This window comes from Caenorhabditis remanei, chromosome III (genome assembly GCF_010183535.1).
Source record: "Caenorhabditis remanei strain PX506 chromosome III, whole genome shotgun sequence".
Taxonomy (NCBI): Eukaryota; Metazoa; Nematoda; class Chromadorea; order Rhabditida; family Rhabditidae; genus Caenorhabditis; species Caenorhabditis remanei.
Genome location: NC_071330.1, coordinates 7,811,395 through 7,831,072, shown reverse-complemented (window position 1 = coordinate 7,831,072; position 19,678 = coordinate 7,811,395). Strand labels below are relative to the sequence as shown.

Below are 19,678 nucleotides of genomic sequence, written 5' to 3'. Positions count from 1 at the left end.
TAGAATGGAGCGGTCAGTGGGGGAATTACTGTGGAAAAACAGAAAAGATTATACGAATAAAATAATCTATTTATATTTTGAAATCAGTATTCCTGTCAATATTTACTCAATGTTTATTTATTTTGTTTGAAAAAAGTTTTACATAATTCAACGATTGACACGTTTTTTTTCCTTAAATATGCACGGTTTTGGAAAAGAAAAAGTAGTTCTTCAATGAAAGATCACGAAAAAGTGAAGTCCTTTTGCCACTTTGTCCAATTATTTTTTTAAAGTCAATTCCTTTTCTCCATTAGCCAATATTTATTTCGAATATAGACAAAGTAAAAAAGGGTAGATCACATTTGAAATTTATCAGAATCTAAACTGTATTTTGGCCAAATTTGGTTGAATGAGGTGGTTGAAGAGTCTAACTGATAATTAAAGAGGGAAACCCGTTGAATCAATAAATTTTCTGTGATTTGAATCAGAAAAATGTTGGTATCACTGATAAGAGTGTTGAGAATAAGGCACTATTTGATGAATATCAACAAGGAAAATAACCAGATATTGGGATAACATATATGAGGAAATTACAGAATTATAAATAATTGTTTCATGTTTCCTGTTTGATTCCAAACAAAAGTTGTTTGGCGAAAGTCGAAAATTGAATTTGATCGAAGAAATCAGCCACGAGAACTGCTTCTTTCATTTCAACTGCCATTGTTGCAAGTACAGTTCCTAGGAGAAGTAGTCGACCGAATCTGGAACTTAGCTTGATTCTAGTGGAACTGGTGAAGTTAAAGACTAACCGATCTCCTGCATCTTCTGCTCCCTTCTTTTTAACCATATAACGATAAAGAGCATTTGTAATTGCACTTCTTCCATCACTCAGCATTTTCTTCGCTGCCGAATCCACGTCGTCGGCATCAGGATTCAAGAAAAATATGGCTTTGAATGCAGAGAATTCAGTCATATCAATTTGCATGGATCTCATCGGTTTGAGTAGTTGGTCCAACATTTGATACTTCTTTTTATTGAATCCTAAAGGTCTTGTTGGTTCGGGTGTTCTATCAAAATAAGCACCATCTGGGAAAACAATTGTGTCGAGACCATGATCGGGTGAATTGAAAACATGGACGAGAGATGGATACGTTATTGCAGAATGACGGAGAAGGGCTAGCTGAATATATTCAATGAGTTGCAAGAAGTAATCTAATTGTAAACTACTCACCTTGTCTGGAAACGGCAAAGATTGAAATACAGGTAATGTCTTTGCCCATTCAATCATCACAAACCAATCTCTTTCATGCCAATAATGATAATCAGTTTGAGTTGCAAATCGTAAATTGTTTTCATTAACTCGATGACGGGGGGACTGAAATTCGATCAATTTGATTTTTTTTCCTTCAAATATTTCATTTATTTACCAAAATTGCATGCTCAGCCATAAAGGCGTCATCAGCCAGAAGACACGGAGAAACGACAGCTTCTAAAAGTGTCCTTGAAGGCATGTATTCAGCTAATCGAAGAGCACAACATTTCTGTTCAGTGTTTGATAACATTGCAAGAAAATTATCTTCGTTTCGATCGCTTTCCGAGATCTGCAAAACTGTATATTGAGATTTCCACGAAATTCGTGTTCATTCAATAACATCATTGATTTTTCTAGCTGAACAATTTAAAAAGGTTCATCCGATGCACTTTCAAATGCTCTACACACTCACTCACCATAGCCGGAGAGCACTCTTCACTGGCTTCAATCTTTTTAATTGGGGGATATCTTCTTGTTCTCTTAGTATATCCAATTGGATCTCGATTCTGTTGAATTGCATTTCGATCCATTCCAACTTGTAAACATTTCTCAAAACGGCAATGACGACATGCACATCTAACACCTAAATTATTGTTTGATTTGAAAATTGAATACTTCATTAGTTACTCACTTTTATCAACGGGACATTTCTTCTGGAATTGACATTGAAATGATTGATTTTTCATAATTGTTCGACGAAAGAACGTTTTGCTGAAAAAATTTTGGTTGAATTCTACAGTTTTAATCATAAACTGGACTTTTTCCTAAAACATCAAGAAATTTCAGAAAGAAAATTCAAAATTTCGTTCAAAACGGTTTAAATGTTTCATAACGACCAAGAATAATTTGGATTTTGGCGCAGCCCGGCCCGTGACAAGTCTGGATAAAATACTTACCATCCATTGCAAGATGGAACTCCATAATGGTATCCAGTTGAAATATCCTGACAAACCAAACAAACTTCTTCGGGCTGCGACGAATTCGCCGACGATGGACCGCCCGTCATTTGGCTGAATTAATTGGGTTAATAATAGAAACACCAACACGAGGATAGCTTAAGAGCGGAAGAATATAAACTTTTCTTAAAAATCTCTTCAATTATGACTTTCTCTCCAACTGCTAAAAGCGGGTGACGACAGTGCAAAAATAAGTTGAGAATGAAATCTAGCTTATCCTCAATACGTAGGTATACATACATCTATCACATTCAAGTTTGGTCTAAAATAGTCTAAGACATGTTTTCATTGAGATTAGTCGTAATGATCCGACAGCTTTAAATCCCATTCGATGACGCACAGTCACTTTCAGAAATCTAAAATCAATAATAGAAATTATCTTTCTAATTGAAGATAACCCATGAAAAAACTGTCTGACTATCTACCTGCTATGCCTTTTTCCCTTTTCTCCGCACCTTTAAACACCAAAAAAAACGATAACACATTTCGTGATGACGTTGTTTTCTGTCTCATTTCTCTGCGTTTCATTTCAATTTTCAGTTCCTATTTATGAGGATTTGGAAAAGGATTTAATGAATAAATATAGAGATTTGTAGGTGGACTTAGGAGGTTGATTTCATTTTTAAATAATGACACATCAGTCAAAAATTTGTTTCTCAAGGGGAAAGGATTAGTGGGTTGGAAGGAAGTTGTTGACTCGTTTCGTTCAGAATATAATTGAGGCTTTTAAATAATAAAACAAAAAGAAACATATAACATTTTGAACGAATTTTCCCACGACTCCAAAAAGTGTCTATATTTGTCGTTGAACTATGAATGGGGATCATTGAAACAGTGTGTGAGTCCCTAAGGTTAGAGAGTGTTGGAAATGGAGAGAGGGAAAAGAAAATGGAAGGTGGAAAAGGTGTATTGGGTGGAAGTGATGACGAGAGAAAGACCGAAATGTGGAGAGTAACCACGGGAATGGCAAAACGAGAGTTTGTCTCGAGAAGAAGATAGTGAGAAGGGCATGAGACATAGAGAAAAGATAGGAGAATAAAGAAAAATGAAATAGAATTAGAGAATGAGGAAACGCAGACATTTGCAGACAGTTGACTTTGGGGAAGAGACATAGAGGAAGATGGGAAATTAATAAAAAAAGAAAAAGAGAGTATGCTGGAAAACAGCTACAGAAAACCCTTTTCTGAAAACTACACATTTTCTGATTATGATTCCATTCCCCGAAAACAACTACTCTTTGATCTTTTCTGATTGAAAGCATTCGCTAAAAATACTCTGAATTCAGATGCAGACTAAACACCGCTTGCTGATCAAAATAATATTTGTTTCTTCACAGCAGAAAAAATAGATACACTTGTTTTTTGATAGAAACTGACTGAATATGCATATTTGAATTCGAACGTGCTTTTTGAAATCAAAAGAAGTTCTACAAGTCAAAAGTTTACGGAAAAAGCAAACTAGTAGACTAAAAAAGATCAAGAATCTAATTGAGATAATCTCTTTTCTGTTTTTTTTTTCTTTTGCAATCCAGTACAAAGTGTGAATCTTTGGGTCTGAAGAGATTACGAATGCAAGATATGAATCAAAGTAGACACATAAGAAAAAGAAGAGAAAAGGCAGACATTATGACTTTTTTCTTTTCGTAGAACTTGTAATCTTTATGAACTTTTTTGTGATCACTGAACCTCAGAGAGCCACATAATTTGACGGTGAAGAACAGATTGACGTCAACTAGAAAAGTAGAGTCAGAAGAAGGAAACGAACACACGTGAGTTGTAGACAATCAACTTCAAGAAGAGAATTCTAGACTAATGTATTCAGGAAGAAAAAATCATTTACTTCGAGAAATATGACATGAGCTATTAGAAAATCTGACAACATATGGCGGGAAGTTTATGAAAAAAATTCAAAAGAAAACATTCGTAGTTTCGATGAAAAGTGTATTTCAAGTTAAAGATTATTAATCTAGTTTCTTGTAGACTTGTCGCTGTTGTGCATGACTAACTTAATCATTGATATGATTTTGACGGCGATGATTCAATAAATTGCTGTAGGAAACTCATAGTTTACCAATAAAAAACCTTTCCAAGTATAACAGAAAATATAACAAGAATTGGGAAAAAAAGTGATTAGAACTGATATGAGAAAGATTCAGAATAAAGATTCTGAGAATAATTCCGAGATTTCAATTTCTGATGCAGAAAAGTGGAACAAAAATGAATAAAACCTATCGAAACCTTTTCATGATAACTGTGATTATTGCATGAAATTGTGTAAATTGAATCGACGAGGCCGAATAACTGGTTTTTTCTCTGTCTATTTCCATTTGTAATCCTTTAGAAAAAAGGCGACAACGAGGAACTTTTTCAGGTTATTTTCTGACTTGGTGACGGGTGCGAAAGAGCTTTTAGACGACAAATATGACTGTATTCGAACAGAAAATGAAGTGATTGGTCTTTGATTAATCAGGTTTTGTTCCAGTGTCCTGCCACTTTTGAAAATGAAATTTAAGTTGTATGGATCAGATTATTTTCAAGATGAATATTAATATGAATAAGAAGATCAAGACAGAATTGAGCTGCTTTTTAGAGCATAAGACTCCAGATTCATTGAATGTGTATCTTTGAATTCTTATGAATTAATATTTGAATTGATCAAAGAACTCATTGAATGACTCGGGGGAAGACTTTTGTTGAGTGTTACTCACAACTTCACCTGGATTCATGTAATATTGCAAAATGCAGTAATTATATTTTTTGAATAAAGTTTGGATCATGGTTTCTTTTTCGGCGGAAACTCTCTCTCATTTGAAATTTTTGGAAAGTCTAAAGCTTTCCATAGTTTCATTATAGTATAGTGTCTCGAACAGATCAGAATTAAGAGTTATAGTAAAATAAACAAAATTTACAGAGGAAACAAAACAAATCAGGAAGGGAATCTATGAGAATTTGTCGTTTTTGGAAATGCATTTAGTCGTACAAGAATGTGTTCGATATGATCTTTCGTCAGTTTTAAAAGGGAGAAAGGCAGTTAAAAAGTGATCTCCATAGTTTTTTCTCTTTAAATGTCGATATAGAAAATTCAGAATAAAACTGAAATATTTTGATGTTCGCAGCACTTTTCAACACGAATATAAACTTTGGTGTGAAGGAAAAAAAACGTTTTCGAATGAAAATGAAGAATCACCGATTTATAACTCTTCTCCGTGTTCTTATACTACCAGCCTGGCTGCCGCGCCTTCGGCGCTTCATCCGGCTGGCCTCTTCTTATTTACGTGTTCACCTCCTCAGAAATGTCACAGGTAGTTGGCCAGCGACGAAATACGGACCATATACGTGTCCGCGCCGGACTCAAAAAGAAGTAGCTAAGGACGATATGTGTGCGTCATATACGGTCCGTTTCGAGTCCGTGCGCCGAAAAAGTTGCTTCTCTTCCTCCCACCGCCAGCCCCCTCCCTACTTTTGTTTCCCGGTTGAGATCGTCATTTAACAAGGAAGATTAGTGATAAAATTACTATTTTATTTAAAGAAAGATAAAATGAACATTAAAAAGAATGAAAAGAAAAAGAAAACATAGAAAATTAGACATAGAAATCACAAGTTTGTCGGGCAGTCGTGTCCTTGAAATCCATCGAAATCCAATTGTCGTAGAAGCAATTTCCAGTCGTTGATTTCCATTTTTCCCTTTGTATTTCTGAAAAAAATCATTAATTACGGAATAAAAAATTATTATTCAGTTAACTTACTTTCAAAAATGGGTTCCTCCCTCCAGAAAAATACAGATGTCGTGCTTGATAAGGAGTTCCGGCCAATTTTATCTAAGTTTCTCACTGAAAAATATATTTTGAATAGAGAAAGCTGAATACTATTACAAACCTTTGAGGAAATCGATGAATTGGTTCCATTTCAGCTATCGCCGTTGTTTCTCTTTTTGGGATCATCGGACCGACTGAAAACATACTAATTTTTCGATCATTCACAGTAAAATGCACGAATTTTTCACGAAAAAAATTAATAAGGAGAAATTTCAATATAAAAAACATAAAGAAAGGCGAAACTTTCGAAAAATAGGGAAAGAAAAGTAAAAGCTCCGTAAATGATTGCAAAAATTATCATTATCCGAGAGGAGTCCGAGAGCTTCGGAAGAGCTACTGCAAGCGGCCGCCGCGGCCAGTCCATACGGACTATTTCGCCAATCCATATACGGTCCGCGCTGAGTCCGCGCGCGGACGCCTGCCGCCCACTTCCTCCTCTTTTCCCGAAGTCCACACTGCGTCCATCTACAATCCGTAGCGGGCCATAATTCCGCCGCGGACTCTATGCGGGCGGAAAGTAGGACTGAATCCGCATGCGGTCCGCACGCCAACTACCTGTGGTGTCCGCGTGGCCGAGTGGTCCATGGCGGCGGCCTCTGCGCAAAGAGCGCAAGTTCGATTTTGGGCCCGGCTGTCTTTCTTTCTCATTTCTCAAAATTTGCGGACATTGGGACAGATGGACAAACCCCACATGCGTTTTATATATAAGAATGATGAATCCGCCAGACTTCACGTGAAAACTTCTCGCTGGCTGTTAATTTTCTTTGATTTAGGTCGTTCTTTGAGTCTCCCCACAGGCGACCATTGAGACAATTCGTGTTGTCTTCAAAGAACGACCTAAACACCAGAGTTGTATGGAATTCCTATTTCCGACTTCCGACTTCCGACTTTCGGGCATTTTTTCCATTCCTACTTCCGACTTCCGGATAACAAAAATCACTTCCGACTTCCGACTTCCGGATAAGGAATTTTACTTCCGACTTCCGTCATTCCATAACTGTGGAATTTTCGAAAAGTGCGTTTCGCAAAAATGCATGGAAAAATGGTCTAAAAGGACAGAAAATAGGCTGTTCTTCAGCCAAAAACTAACTTTTCCACTGATTTTCGCGAATTTTATGATTTTTCTCTTGGAGTTTTTGAAAGTTTGAGAAAAAATCTAATTCCGACTTCCGACTTCCGGGCGTTTTTTCACTTCCGACTTCCGACTTACGGATAAGGAAAATCGCATCCGACTTCCGACTCCCGGATAAGGAAAATCGCATCCGACTTCCGACTTCCGGATAAGGAGAATCGCTTCCGACTTCCGACTTCCGGATAAGGAAATTCACTTCCGACTTCCGGATAAGGAAATTCACTTCCGACTTCCGGATAAGAAAATTTCACTTCCATGCAACTCTGCTAAACACTACAAGACGCACTACAGTAGAGATACTACAGCGACCTCTATCTGAGCTTCTGGGCAAACTTTTGACTGTTTCATTCATCCAACTGTTGGATGTTTCGAAGATTCGTATAAAAACCTTCATAATCAACATCGAAAAGGGTGAAAGGAGAAAGAAGACAACAAAAAATCAACAAAAAGAATATAACAATAATTTGAGAAATCGAGAAACAACTGGAATATAATCGATCAGTAATCCGAGAAATGATGGATACTGAAAACATGAAGACGGCCTCTGTCGTTTCCTACAGCCAAATATCCTCCACTTGGTGAGAAATCGAGACAATTCGCATTTGATACCTTTCCATTTCTTTCTGGGAAGTTCTTAAAAACTGTTTGGCTCGCTACGTGGACGAGACGGAGATGATTTTCTTTCGCATTCGAACAAATTGCCATAAGCTGCGCATCAGAATTGAATGCAATCGAGGAAACTTGGGTGACAAGATTTGAAACATTGAATAGTGGTTGAGGAGTCGAAGAATCGCGACAAGAATGACCAGAGTAGACGTTCACGATCCCTGTGTCGCTTCTGTTAAAAAATGTGAATTAGATTATTCGAGAACAATTATTAGCTACCCCGTGGCAAAGTAATCTCCATGCTGACTGATTGCAAGGGTAGTTCCATGTACAGCGCCATCGTCTGTGAAGCAATGCTGAGTGGATTTGCTTCCTTGCAAACCAATATTGGCGATCACAACTTGACCAGTTTCTGAAAACCAGACAACAATTTAAAAACAAAATAAAGCAACCATTTAGAAACTTACCACAAATAATCCACATTTCACGATTATGAGATGGGAAAAATTTGATGCATCTGGCGTTGGCGGGGAGAGAGATAGTGGTGATATGTTCCATAGACTGAAATGAAAAATATAAGACTGCTTGAATAATTATCTTTGCAATTTACTGATGTTTTTAACTTACGGCAGAATGGAGTACATAGATATGCGAATTGTGCCCAGCAATCGCGAGAAACTGAGAATCATGCGAAACGGCGAACAAATGAATTCCCTGTTTGGGGACAGCTGAAATGATTTGGTTAGGGAGTTTAAAATGCTTTCAAAAATTAATCATTGTAGTATTCACCAGCAGGCTTGGTCGGAGTCGGAGAATCGGATACTCCGAATCTCCGACTTTTTTTTCGGAGAAATTTTCGATTCTCCGATTCTTCGAAAAATTTTCTCCGACCAAGCCTGTTCACCAGTCACCGTGTTTAACAAATCACCGTGTATACTGTGCTTCTTTTTTCGAAAAAGGTATTTTGGGTGTGAATATCACAAGTTATTGTTTGTAAATACGTCCATTACGGTATTTTTTAAGTTTAAACAATATCTTACTGTTTGGAGGTTTTAATTGCGTTACTTCTCTCGTATCCATATTGTACTCCATCAAATATTCTTGGCGACTGGAAGAACAAATGACAGTATGCCCTTGTCCCCCGATTTCCATACAGTCGATGGGGAATTTCGCAAAACTGGCGCTTTGCAAGAACCGATCTTTTTTCACTTCTTTGCTGACCTTAAATTCAGTTCATACTTTCATAGATATAGTAATTCTCACTTTGAATAGCTGAATGTTTCCACCTTGATCCCCAACAATCAACACTGGGCGAGTTTTGTGAAATTTCACACAAGTGATGTCTCGGTTGCATTGATGTCCGATGTTGAAATCTTTTAGCAGATTTGTGTGAATTGTTGTCTTCGGCAATTTGACATCTTTAGCCAAATATCCTGCTGCGGTTTTCGACAAAGACCCTTCCTCTTCATCATCTGAAATCAAATAGTTGAATTTAAAAATACATCAGAGTATTACTGACCTGCTGAAGCAGCCGCCCATTTTGGCGTTCCTCCATGTCGCTTTTTGAATGCCTCTTGCAATCTTCCGATGTACTCCTAATTAAACATTTATTTTAAATAAAATTTAGTTTGATAACAAACCTTTGAATCTAGTTCTCCATGTTCTTCGTCTGTGGTTTTCTTTAGTTCTATTTTTAATGTTTTCTTCACTTTTATGGGCACTGACACCACCAGACCGTCGTCATCTTCGTCATGCCAAGCAGGCTTTTCTGATTCTATCACTGGCCGTTTACTCATATTCTAGAAATATTATAAGATTTAATTGAGGAAAAGTAATTTAATTAAGGGGCGAAAAGAATAGAAAAAATGAAAAACTTGAGAATAGTTGATATGTCGTAAAATTTGACGCACTCGGTGCATTCTGTGCGAACACCGTGACGACAAAGTCCACCAATACAAAAAATTTCAGACTTCATTTATCAGTTTCAGACATGTTTTTATTTTTTCAGCCGGTTCTGTATGTTTTCAACAAAATTTCCTTTATCAGGAGTCTCTCGCGCCGTCAGAATGGTTACGACCACCGCCCCAGAAGCAGAAATGGCACCAATTGAACAGGCGAAAAAACGAGTAAGTTTAGATTAACAACAATAGCAATTCCACGAACTACAGTCAATTATTTAAGGCGGCCTACGCTTGTGGAGAGAAGTATGTGCATAGTGGTTGTCGTCTCGGTGTCGGATCCGGGAGTACCGTAAAGTACCTCGTCGAATATTTGAAGCAAGGCTACCAAAATGGACAACTGAAAGACATCATCTGTGTTCCAACAAGCTTCTTAGTGAGTAATAGTAAGCAATGACACAACTGTTCAATTGTTCGTTCTTGCAGACAAAACAGTGGTTGATTGAATCCGGTCTCCCCGTTTCTGATCTGGACTCTCATCCTGAACTGGATGTTTGTATTGATGGGGCCGATGAAGTTGATGGTCAATTCACGTGCATCAAAGGAGGAGGTGGATGTTTGGCACAAGAGAAAATAGTTCAAACAGCTGCAAAACACTTTTACGTAATTGCCGACTATCTGAAAGACTCCAAACACTTGGGTGATCGCTACCCTGCTGTTCCTATTGAGGTGAGAAGTTTCATTTAATATGCAACGATGTATTGTGTATTACAAACATACTTTTTTGATCGGCATATCTATGTGCAAGAAGTTTTTTTTAAACTTCAGTTTATAGGTGCTTCCACCCGCTTCTCAACCACTTCTTCTATCAATTCCAAGAGCAGAAGGTGGCAGTTGTCAACTTCGCCAAGCCACCAAAAAATGCGGACCAGTTGTGACGGACAACGGAAACTTTATCATTGACTGGCAATTTGAAAAGAATGTATCTGGCAGAGATTGGTTGGCCATTCAACAGAGATTGGCCAATACTCCAGGAATTGTCGAGACTGGATTGTTCATTGGTTGCGTTGATGCAGTCTTCTTTGCATATTCTGACGGATCTGTGAAAGAAATTGTCAATGCAAAGAAGCATTAATTCACTTTTTCCCATAATTGCTAATTAGGTCTTGCAGTCACTTTATCGAGAACTCTGATTCACTTTCCCTTATTTTCGTCCCGTTGTGAAATTTGCATCTATTCATTCCAAATGTTATTTTAATACGTGTAGTCAAATAGTTGTACGAATAAAAATTGTGTTAACTTTTCTCTACAAATACGTACCCAGTGAGGTTAGAAAGGATCTAATAAACAAAAAATATCAAATTCATTTTCATCTTCCTATCGATGTGTTTATCTGTTAGAGTTCAATCTATGCTGCCGACATTGGAATCGTGACGGTTCCGGCGGGAGTAACAGCAGCAAACGCAGCTTGAGCATCAGTCGCATCAGCTGGTGCAACAGCGAAATGAATGACAAGTTTGTCTTCTTTTGGTGCTCCTGCAGTACGTGTGATCGTGATATCCTTTGATCCAGCTGGATCGACGAATCCAAAAACTGGGGTGATACGGTACTCATTGTTATTGGAGGACTTGATCTGAAATTAGATTACATTAAGATCTATTTTCGAATCCAGTTGTCTACCTTGAAGATCATTTTCTCGGCTCCCGCATTCACCAATTTGTGAACGGAAGTTCCTCCGGCGGCTGGAACGGAGCATGCTGGTGGATCGGCAGTCAGAGACATTTTTGAAACGCAATGTTTTGTCAAATTCTAATTTAAACCCGCTATTTATAACAAATTGTTATCAAGATGTTCCCATGACCTTACGTTTCTAGTTTTTTGGATTAAAGAAATATGATAACAGATCAAAACGTTCGATAAAAGTATCATCACAATCATTTCACAATATTTTCATCGTTTCGATCATATCGATCAGAGAGATTCACAACAAATATGCCGTCTGAAAAAGAAGAAGATCCTATGAAGAATGTAACGTTTCATAAAAACAAAAAGTAAAATCAGTCTTCATGATATGAAAAGATTATAAGAAGTTTTAGATTTGGTGATTGGATCATTGGAGATGTTTTAGACGAAGGAGGATTTGGAAAAGTGTATCATGTAACTAACATTCATGATCCGAGCAAAGTGGCAGCATTGAAAGCAGAATCAAATGATATTGAAGGTGGATCTGCTATCAAATTAGAAGTAGGAGTCCATCTAGTTAGAGAAATCAAAATATCCTGGTTTTAGGCAATGATTCTGAATAGATTGAACGAGAATGGACCAGTTCCACATATTCCGATAGTTTATTTATGTGCAAAACGTAAACTGTACTGTTACATGGTGATGACGTTGCTTGGGAAGAATCTACGAAAACTGAAGACACTGAATACGGTGATGAATAATGGATTCACACGTGGAACATGGAGTCGCATTGGTATTCAATGTCTTTATGCTATAAAATATGTTCATGATAACGGATTCGTTCATCGTGATATCAAACCACAAAACTTCCTATTAGGCTATGAAAAAGAAAAAGAAAGGGCTAGAATTGTGCATATTTTGGATTTCGGATTGGCGAGACCATTTGCTACATATGTAAGTGAAATTTAAAAAATAATACATAGGAGAAAATGATTCCAGTTTGCTCGAGAGAAGAAATGGATTGCTCGGAAAGCACGTGGTTCAGCAGAGTTTCGTGGAACTCTTCGCTATACTTCTCCTAATGTTCATCTTCGAAAAGAACAAGGACGTGGTGATGATGTATGGTCATTACTGTATGTTCTTATTGAGCTGAACGGAGGAAAAGCTCTCCCGTGGCAAAATGATTCTCAACGTGAACGTGTTGAACAGATGAAATTGAATCTCCCAGCGAAAGTAGTCATGTCGAATATGCCTGGTTGTATGGATAAAGTGATGCCTCATTTAGAAACACTTGACTACTATCAAAGACCCGATTATCAGTTAGTCAATTTCTGATCCTCTGAAAAAAAAGTAATTAAATTTTCAGTTTGTTTTTCAAAGCATTGTGGCAAGTTATGGAAAATGAGAAAATAACACCAAACTCCAAGTATGATTGGGAACCTGACAATGTTGATCCGAAATCATATCCGACTGCTGCTTGGGAAAACCCGTCTGGTTCGTTTTTCCAATTGGATCCAATTGGAATCAATACTCCACCGACGCCAGCTGAAACAGCATTGACTACTGAAAAAAGTGGAAAGACCAAAAAATCAAAGAAATGAACGGATTTTGAATAAATTTATTTTCTTAAAACTTTCTTGATTTACAAGTTTCAGAATCTCCGTGACTTATCAAATGTAGCATTAGCTATAAAATCAAATTTAAATCATCTGGAACTGTCAGTTTCTCCTTACCTCAAAAGTGAAATTTTCCTATTGGCCTTATGTCAATCATAAGTTTTTTCATTCCAAAAAGCAAAAATATTTGTTGAGTTACAGATAGAAACAAATAAATAATAATAAGCCTTTCTTGAAAATTCTCGAGCAAACTGGGAAATCATGACGAACTACAGTAAGCGTGATAGTACTTCCTGCTTCTGAATACACTTTGTTCCCCATGGTTTTCTTGAGATTTATTTTCAAAATTATATCTTCTTGGAATCTGGTACCTGGAAATATAGTTGGTTCAACTCTTTGCTCTTTTTCGCACTCTTTTCGAATAAAATCGGCAAACATGGAAGTTTGCGGAGGGGAAAACTGATAAGAAGACGGCACACGAGGGTGATAAGAAGCAAATATTGAAAAAGGAATATTGAGACATTTTAGACATTTATTGATTGATTTTCTCAGTTTCTTTCAGCTTTTGATGAGTATTTTATTCAGAAATGATCACTCCAGAATTGAGTGATTTTCTGGAGCATGAGGAGAAGGAGAGTATTCTGAAAGCGATTTCAGCAAGTGATAAAGTAAGTTTTTCGAGAAAAAAACAGGTGGAACATGTTTGATTCTTGAGATTGTGTCATCTGGAATATGTCAATATCTTATTGAAGATGCAGGTGGATGGAAGAAACCAGAGACTGGAGCAGCTGTCGTTCTATTTGTGAAGGTTTGCGTCTGGAAATAGATGGAAGTAAATGAAACAATATTACTTTTCAGAATAGTTCCGAACGATATTACCGAATAATTGTGATCGAACCGTCATCTGAGAAAGAATGGGAACCAACGATACAGTTTGATTTTCTTATAAAGTTAGTTTATGATTTTTTCGACGTGTAGAATGTAGTTTTGAAAAGTTTCACAGAATACTACTGTGAGGATGATAAGTGAGCTCTGGTTTTGAAAAGTTTCAAAATACAGATACATAGTTCTGTCCACCAATTGAAATGAATTTAGGGTGGGGCTAGTTTCCAGGAACATATTCTTTTCGAAAGCTGATCATGAGAGTGAGAGAGTCAGTGATCGGTATGGATTGAGTCGTAATTAATGCTCTTGGAGTACCAGAAAAAACCAAGAGAATTGAGGTCCAGACATAGCAGTGACCACCGAAAAGCTTTTCTCCAAACTCATACCGTATTATGGAGGCCCGGTCCGTAGTCCGTTCGTCCACTTTTTCAAAAATTGATAATTTTTCGAAGAAATAGTCTCCTTTCCTGAAGAAACGGTCAAATTACTCATCAACCATCCTATTATTTCCAGGGATAAAAAGTTCGAAACAATCCAAATGCATGCGAAGTTGCTCGTTTTCGAAGATCATAATGGGAAAGAAATTGGACTACATTTCTACGATTCGAAGGAATGTGACAAATTTCATAACAGCGTTTGTAAAAGACAAAATGGTAAGTTTCAGATATTAGTTTTAAAATACTCTGAAATTTAAATTTAAGCAAAAACTACTGAGAATCAAGGGACGCCAGCATTGGATGGAAAGAAACCGAAGAAGAAGAAGAAAAGTTTATTTCATAGTTTATTCCATAAAGAACCAAAGAAAGTGCTGGAAATCGGAGAGCCAACAAACTTTCGCCACGTGGATGGAGTCAAAATGACTGAAGGACAAGAAGATTTATACATGGAAGTTATGAGTAAACTGAAGGTTATTCAAGTTATTTGAACTCTACAAAGCATTCGAAATTCTTTTAGACTCATGGGCCAGATGAAGAAGAGCTAGTAAAGCAGTTGATTGTAAGAAACGAAGATAAGTTCAGACAATCAATGATGGTAAAAAAAGAAAGTCAGACTGTGAGAGTTGTGAAAGATAAGAGCAAAGATAAGTCAAAGGTGAATTCAGATAACAAATTTATGTCTCAGAATATATATTTTTAGAGCTTCTTTGGCCGTTCAAAAACTAAAATTGAGGACGTTTCTCAGCCGGTTGTTCCAGTTCTAGCAACACCTTCTGACCCTTTGAATCCAGATTGGAATTCAGATAGATCAAGTGTTGTAGCATCAGCTTCTTCATTCTCTTCTGCATCACACCGTTCTTCTTCTACAGTAACCGTGACGTCGTCCTTCAAACACAGTCACACGTTCGCCCCAGATCCAATAAAGAGTTCAGACTGGGACGCTCCAAGAAAAGATACATATGGAGTTGTTAATCAGAGAGAACCTCAGAACATTTATCGATTTGAACAAATCGAGCAAAGTGTTGAAATTCAGAAAAAAGAAATTGATGAGAGACCGCCCGAGTTGCCGAGTAGAAGTACATCGAGAAATGTCGGGGAGCCAATCTCGAGAACAGGTTACTGTAGTTTTTCTTTTTTTTATTAATTCTTTATATAATTTGAGGTCTTTCAACTCCTCGTCTTCCATCTCATCGTGGATCATATCGTTGGGCAACTCAGCCTGAGACAATTCCAAAACAACCACCCCCTACTTCAAACAGCCCTCACTCTCATCAAGTTGATGAATATGCTGAAATTAAGCTCTCCTCGCGAACTCCAATTCGAACTGCTCCTCCACCCCCTCCCGCTACACCTCCTTCTCTCAAAACTCCAATATCAACCACATCTTCTTGGAGAGAGTCGTCTTCTGTACCATCGAAATCACCATCTCCAAAGTCAGCTCCACCGCCCCCTGCTCCGTCTGCAAAGTCGTCTTCCCAACATTCTTTACCTCCGATTTCAAATAAAGCTCCTCCTCCTCCACCACCTCCACTTCCAACTATTGCCACACCATCTTCAGTACCTCCACCTCCACCACCGCCTCCACCGCCAATGATACCCCAAAGTGATTCGGACGAAGATTGTTCTAGACCTCCCTCAGTCCGACTTTCAGCTGTTCCTGAATCTTCAACAGATCGAAGAAGTCTAATGGATGTAGGTTCTTTGACATATTTATTATTTTTAACCATTAACTTATAGCAAATCCGTTCAACTGATCGATCTACAGTGTTACGAAAAGTGTCCGATACCCCAGATTCGAGACAATCAGTTGTTTCGCCGACATCTGGAACTATCGTTGATCAAATCCAAAGTTTCCTAGATGCAAGAAGAGCAGGCATTCATCCGAGTGATTCTGAGGGATCGGATGATGAGGAGGACGACGAAGATTGGAGTGACTAGGCAATATTGACACTGTTTAAATAATAAAAATGTTTTATGAAGTATTCAAAATCTTGTTTAACATCTCGAGTGAGAACCCTAGTAAGCTTGTTGCAGACGTTCCATTTTATCGAAAGCAGAACTCGTTCAAAGAAATCAGACTTTTTTATATTCAGTTCAATTTTCGAGCTGAAAACTATCTTTACACGTCTGTTCTTTTTATTAATTTGTTATTATACTATTCGGTTCAAGTTTTTTCTTGTTTCACCGAAATTTGCAGTCGTGAAATTTTTCCGAGTTACTTTATTTAAACTGCCGCGCTCGTTAAAGTACAAGCACAGCGTAATACCGGAGTATCGTCAGCACTATTTTTGGAAAAATTAAATTTCGCAACTGTCTTCTGGCAGTTTCTTGGCTCCCCAATAGTTTTCAGAGATGGTGAGAGGATTTTAAAGTTACTAAAAACGTAATAATAGCATTCATGATTCAGAGCTTCGCTGGTCTCCTCGATTTCGCACGAAAAGATGTAGAATTGCCAATGAACTCTCCGAAAGAATTGTTGCAGGATCTCCATTCAAACTTCATACTAAAGTATGAAAAAGATAAAAATGGTTATGTGAGTTTTACATTTAAGAGACGTTGTCTGTAAGATGAGGATTCCTCTTGGCACAGTTGCAAAAAGTTGTTTCAATTCGAACTCTTTTTACAGCATATGTACCCCTATGGTAGTGGTTTACAAAAAATATGCCATCATTCCCCTATGACGTCATCATAGGAAAATATGACCAATAATTGACTTTTCTCCCAAAAATTCATAAAAATTTCAATTTTTCAAATAACTTTAGGAAACTTTCGCAACATGTTAGGAGTGTTTTTGACTACCTCTACACAAATTTTCAGCCTTCCAGACACCCCAGAAACCGTTCAAGTGAATTTCACTTTCATGTTTTTCCAACTTTTCTCGAAAAATCCCTCTAGAAGTACTCAAATTTCAAATCGTATTCGTATTCTCCGCAAAAAGTTCTATTAGGTCCAATTAAAATCATCAAAAAACCATTGCACCATTTTGAGATATTTTGATTTTTTCAAAAATCACATAAGGGTCCCCCCTTATGAAAAAAAAAATTTCACTAAAAATTCAAAGAAAAAATTTGTTCCGAAAATAATCATAATATTGATGAAAACTCTAGAATAAACCAATTTCAAGATTATACCCCTCAGAGATTGGTTTGAACCGATTTCGTTTTTTTCGTCATCGAAATTTTTTCCCATTTTTTGACGTTTTCATCAATATTTTGTACTGAAGTACACAAATTTCAAGCAATGTACTTATTGCTCGCTAAATTCAACAAATAGTCAAAATAAGACGAATGATAAACCATTGGACCGTTTTGAGATATTTTCATTTATATTGAAAATCACATAAGGGTCCCCCCATGGAACAAAATTTTTGTCGAAAAAATAATTCAACATTATTTTGAAGCAAAAACGTTTAGAACTCTTTTACAAAACATTTTGTAATATTGCATCAATGTTCTAAACGTTTTATCATTCGTCTTATTTTGACTATTTGTTGAATTTAGCGAGCAATAAGTACATTGCTTGAAATTTGTGTACTTCAGTACAAAATATTGATGAAAACGTCAAAAAATGGGAAAAAATTTCGATGACGAAAAAAACGAAATCGGTTCAAACCAATCTCTGAGGGGTATAATCTTGAAATTGGTTTATTCTAGAGTTTTCATCAATATTATGATTATTTTCGGAACAAATTTTTTCTTTGAATTTTTAGTGAAATTTTTTTTTTCATAAGGGGGGACCCTTATGTGATTTTTGAAAAAATCAAAATATCTCAAAATGGTGCAATGGTTTTTTGATGATTTTAATTGGACCTAATAGAACTTTTTGCGGAGAATACGAATACGATTTGAAATTTGAGTACTTCTAGAGGGATTTTTCGAGAAAAGTTGGAAAAACATGAAAGTGAAATTCACTTGAACGGTTTCTGGGGTGTCTGGAAGGCTGAAAATTTGTGTAGAGGTAGTCAAAAACACTCCTAACATGTTGCGAAAGTTTCCTAAAGTTATTTGAAAAATTGAAATTTTTATGAATTTTTGGGAGAAAAGTCAATTATTGGTCATATTTTCCTATGATGACGTCATAGGGGAATGATGGCATATTTTTTGTAAACCACTACCATAGGGGTACATATGCTGTAAAAAGAGTTCGAATTGAAACAACTTTTTGCAACTGTGCCAAGGCCCAACACAAACATTCTCACTCTTACAGATAGTGCCTCTTAAAACTCATAGTCAGTACATTCATAAATTCATTTTTCAGCATTACATAATGGCTGAGCATCTACGAGTCAGTGGAATTTACTGGTGTGCCAATGCGATGGATTTAACAAAAAACGTAATTGTTTTCATTATCAATATTTCATTTCATACGTCCTATTAACCAGTTGATGTATCTGTATGTTCAGTAGTGAGCGTACAATCATTTTTGTTCAGCTCGACAGGATGTCAAGAGAAGAAATCGTCGATTACGTTCTTTGCTGTCGTAATTCCGACGGAGGTTACGGACCAGCTCCTGGTCACGATAGTCATCTCCTTCATACTCTGTGTGCAGTTCAGACCCTAATTATTTTTGATTCATTAGAAAAAGCAGATGCCGATTCAATTTGCAAGTATGTACAACGTTTGCAACAAGAAGATGGCAGTTTTTGTGGAGATCAATCGGGTAAATACGCCTAAAGCCCCGTTTGATCATCATTAATCAGCATTTATCTCTCAAATCATCACAGTTTTGCATGTTTTCAGGCGAAGTTGACACACGATTCACTCTCTGCTCCTTTGCCACATGTCACCTTCTCGGTCATCTCTCTGTCTTAAACGTTGATTCAGCAGTACGCTTTTTGATGAGATGTTATAATACTGATGGTGGATTTGGAACTCGACCAGGATCTGAAAGTCATTCGGGCCAAATATACTGCTGTGTTGGGGCATTGGCAATTGCAGGACGGTTAGCTGAAATCGACAGAGATAGAACTGCTGAATGGCTCGCTTTCCGTCAATGTGACAGTGGTGGTTTGAACGGTAATCGTTTTTTGATTTCGATTTTTTTCACTGACTATCTTTGAAAACAGCCATGAATGTTTTAACTAATCAATAAATTTTTTCAGGACGCCCTGAAAAGCTACCGGATGTATGCTATTCGTGGTGGGTTCTCGCATCTCTTTCCATTTTGGGCCGTCTTCATTTCATCGATCAATCAGCAATGAAGACTTTCATTTATGCCTGCCAAGACGATGAAACAGGAGGGTTTGCAGACCGCCCAGGAGATTGCGTAAGTTTGAAAATTTTCTGTAGAACAAAATTCAAAGAGCAAGAACATTTCATTGAAGTCGGATTCATTCTTTGATCACTGAATTTATATTTAAC

General features: G+C 37.1%; 9 protein-coding genes across 9 annotated transcripts; 4 read left to right on the top strand and 5 right to left on the bottom strand.

The window, feature by feature from the left end:
• Positions 1-592: 592 nt before the first annotated feature.
• Positions 593-2,297, bottom strand: GCK72_009861 (uncharacterized protein; the record flags this gene model as incomplete). The annotated part of the gene is made up of 7 exons (XM_053727569.1): positions 593-740; positions 789-1,159; positions 1,211-1,354; positions 1,407-1,580; positions 1,708-1,874; positions 1,923-2,002; positions 2,188-2,297. 7 exons carry the CDS (start codon positions 2,295-2,297, stop codon positions 593-595), a joined length of 1,194 nt encoding a protein of 397 aa, XP_053587146.1.
• A 5,394-nt stretch (positions 2,298-7,691) lies between these two features.
• GCK72_009860 (uncharacterized protein) lies at positions 7,692-9,595 on the bottom strand (the record flags this gene model as incomplete). The annotated part of the gene is made up of 8 exons (XM_003112799.2): positions 7,692-8,031; positions 8,079-8,211; positions 8,267-8,360; positions 8,427-8,527; positions 8,840-9,020; positions 9,063-9,271; positions 9,319-9,394; positions 9,440-9,595. The coding sequence occupies 8 exons, from the start codon at positions 9,593-9,595 to the stop codon at positions 7,692-7,694; spliced, it is 1,290 nt and encodes a 429-aa protein (XP_003112847.2).
• Positions 9,596-9,865: 270 nt separating this feature from the next.
• On the top strand, positions 9,866-10,832 carry GCK72_009859 (uncharacterized protein; the record flags this gene model as incomplete). The annotated part of the gene is made up of 4 exons (XM_003112825.2): positions 9,866-9,925; positions 9,981-10,133; positions 10,184-10,426; positions 10,533-10,832. The coding sequence occupies 4 exons, from the start codon at positions 9,866-9,868 to the stop codon at positions 10,830-10,832; spliced, it is 756 nt and encodes a 251-aa protein (XP_003112873.2).
• Positions 10,566-10,847, bottom strand: GCK72_009858 (uncharacterized protein; the record flags this gene model as incomplete). Its single annotated transcript, XM_053727568.1, has 1 exon — positions 10,566-10,847. The coding sequence occupies one exon, from the start codon at positions 10,845-10,847 to the stop codon at positions 10,566-10,568; it is 282 nt and encodes a 93-aa protein (XP_053587145.1).
• Positions 10,848-11,105: 258 nt separating this feature from the next.
• On the bottom strand, positions 11,106-11,479 carry GCK72_009857 (uncharacterized protein; the record flags this gene model as incomplete). Its single annotated transcript, XM_003113237.1, has 2 exons — positions 11,106-11,330; positions 11,378-11,479. 2 exons carry the CDS (start codon positions 11,477-11,479, stop codon positions 11,106-11,108), a joined length of 327 nt encoding a protein of 108 aa, XP_003113285.1.
• A 210-nt stretch (positions 11,480-11,689) lies between these two features.
• GCK72_009856 (uncharacterized protein) lies at positions 11,690-12,981 on the top strand (the record flags this gene model as incomplete). The annotated part of the gene is made up of 5 exons (XM_003112878.2): positions 11,690-11,748; positions 11,794-11,941; positions 11,987-12,334; positions 12,380-12,699; positions 12,747-12,981. The coding sequence occupies 5 exons, from the start codon at positions 11,690-11,692 to the stop codon at positions 12,979-12,981; spliced, it is 1,110 nt and encodes a 369-aa protein (XP_003112926.1).
• Positions 12,982-13,583: 602 nt separating this feature from the next.
• On the top strand, positions 13,584-16,256 carry GCK72_009854 (uncharacterized protein; the record flags this gene model as incomplete). Its single annotated transcript, XM_003113335.2, has 9 exons — positions 13,584-13,664; positions 13,712-13,804; positions 13,855-13,946; positions 14,395-14,534; positions 14,583-14,788; positions 14,836-14,973; positions 15,019-15,433; positions 15,481-16,010; positions 16,056-16,256. 9 exons carry the CDS (start codon positions 13,584-13,586, stop codon positions 16,254-16,256), a joined length of 1,896 nt encoding a protein of 631 aa, XP_003113383.2.
• GCK72_009855 (uncharacterized protein) lies at positions 15,590-16,045 on the bottom strand (the record flags this gene model as incomplete). Its single annotated transcript, XM_053727567.1, has 1 exon — positions 15,590-16,045. One exon carries the CDS (start codon positions 16,043-16,045, stop codon positions 15,590-15,592), a length of 456 nt encoding a protein of 151 aa, XP_053587144.1.
• Positions 16,257-16,773: 517 nt separating the features above from the next.
• On the top strand, positions 16,774-19,658 carry GCK72_009853 (uncharacterized protein; the record flags this gene model as incomplete). Its single annotated transcript, XM_003113287.2, has 5 exons — positions 16,774-16,851; positions 18,576-18,650; positions 18,749-18,977; positions 19,058-19,333; positions 19,420-19,658. The coding sequence occupies 5 exons, from the start codon at positions 16,774-16,776 to the stop codon at positions 19,656-19,658; spliced, it is 897 nt and encodes a 298-aa protein (XP_003113335.2).
• Between the last annotated feature and the right edge of the window lie 20 nt (positions 19,659-19,678).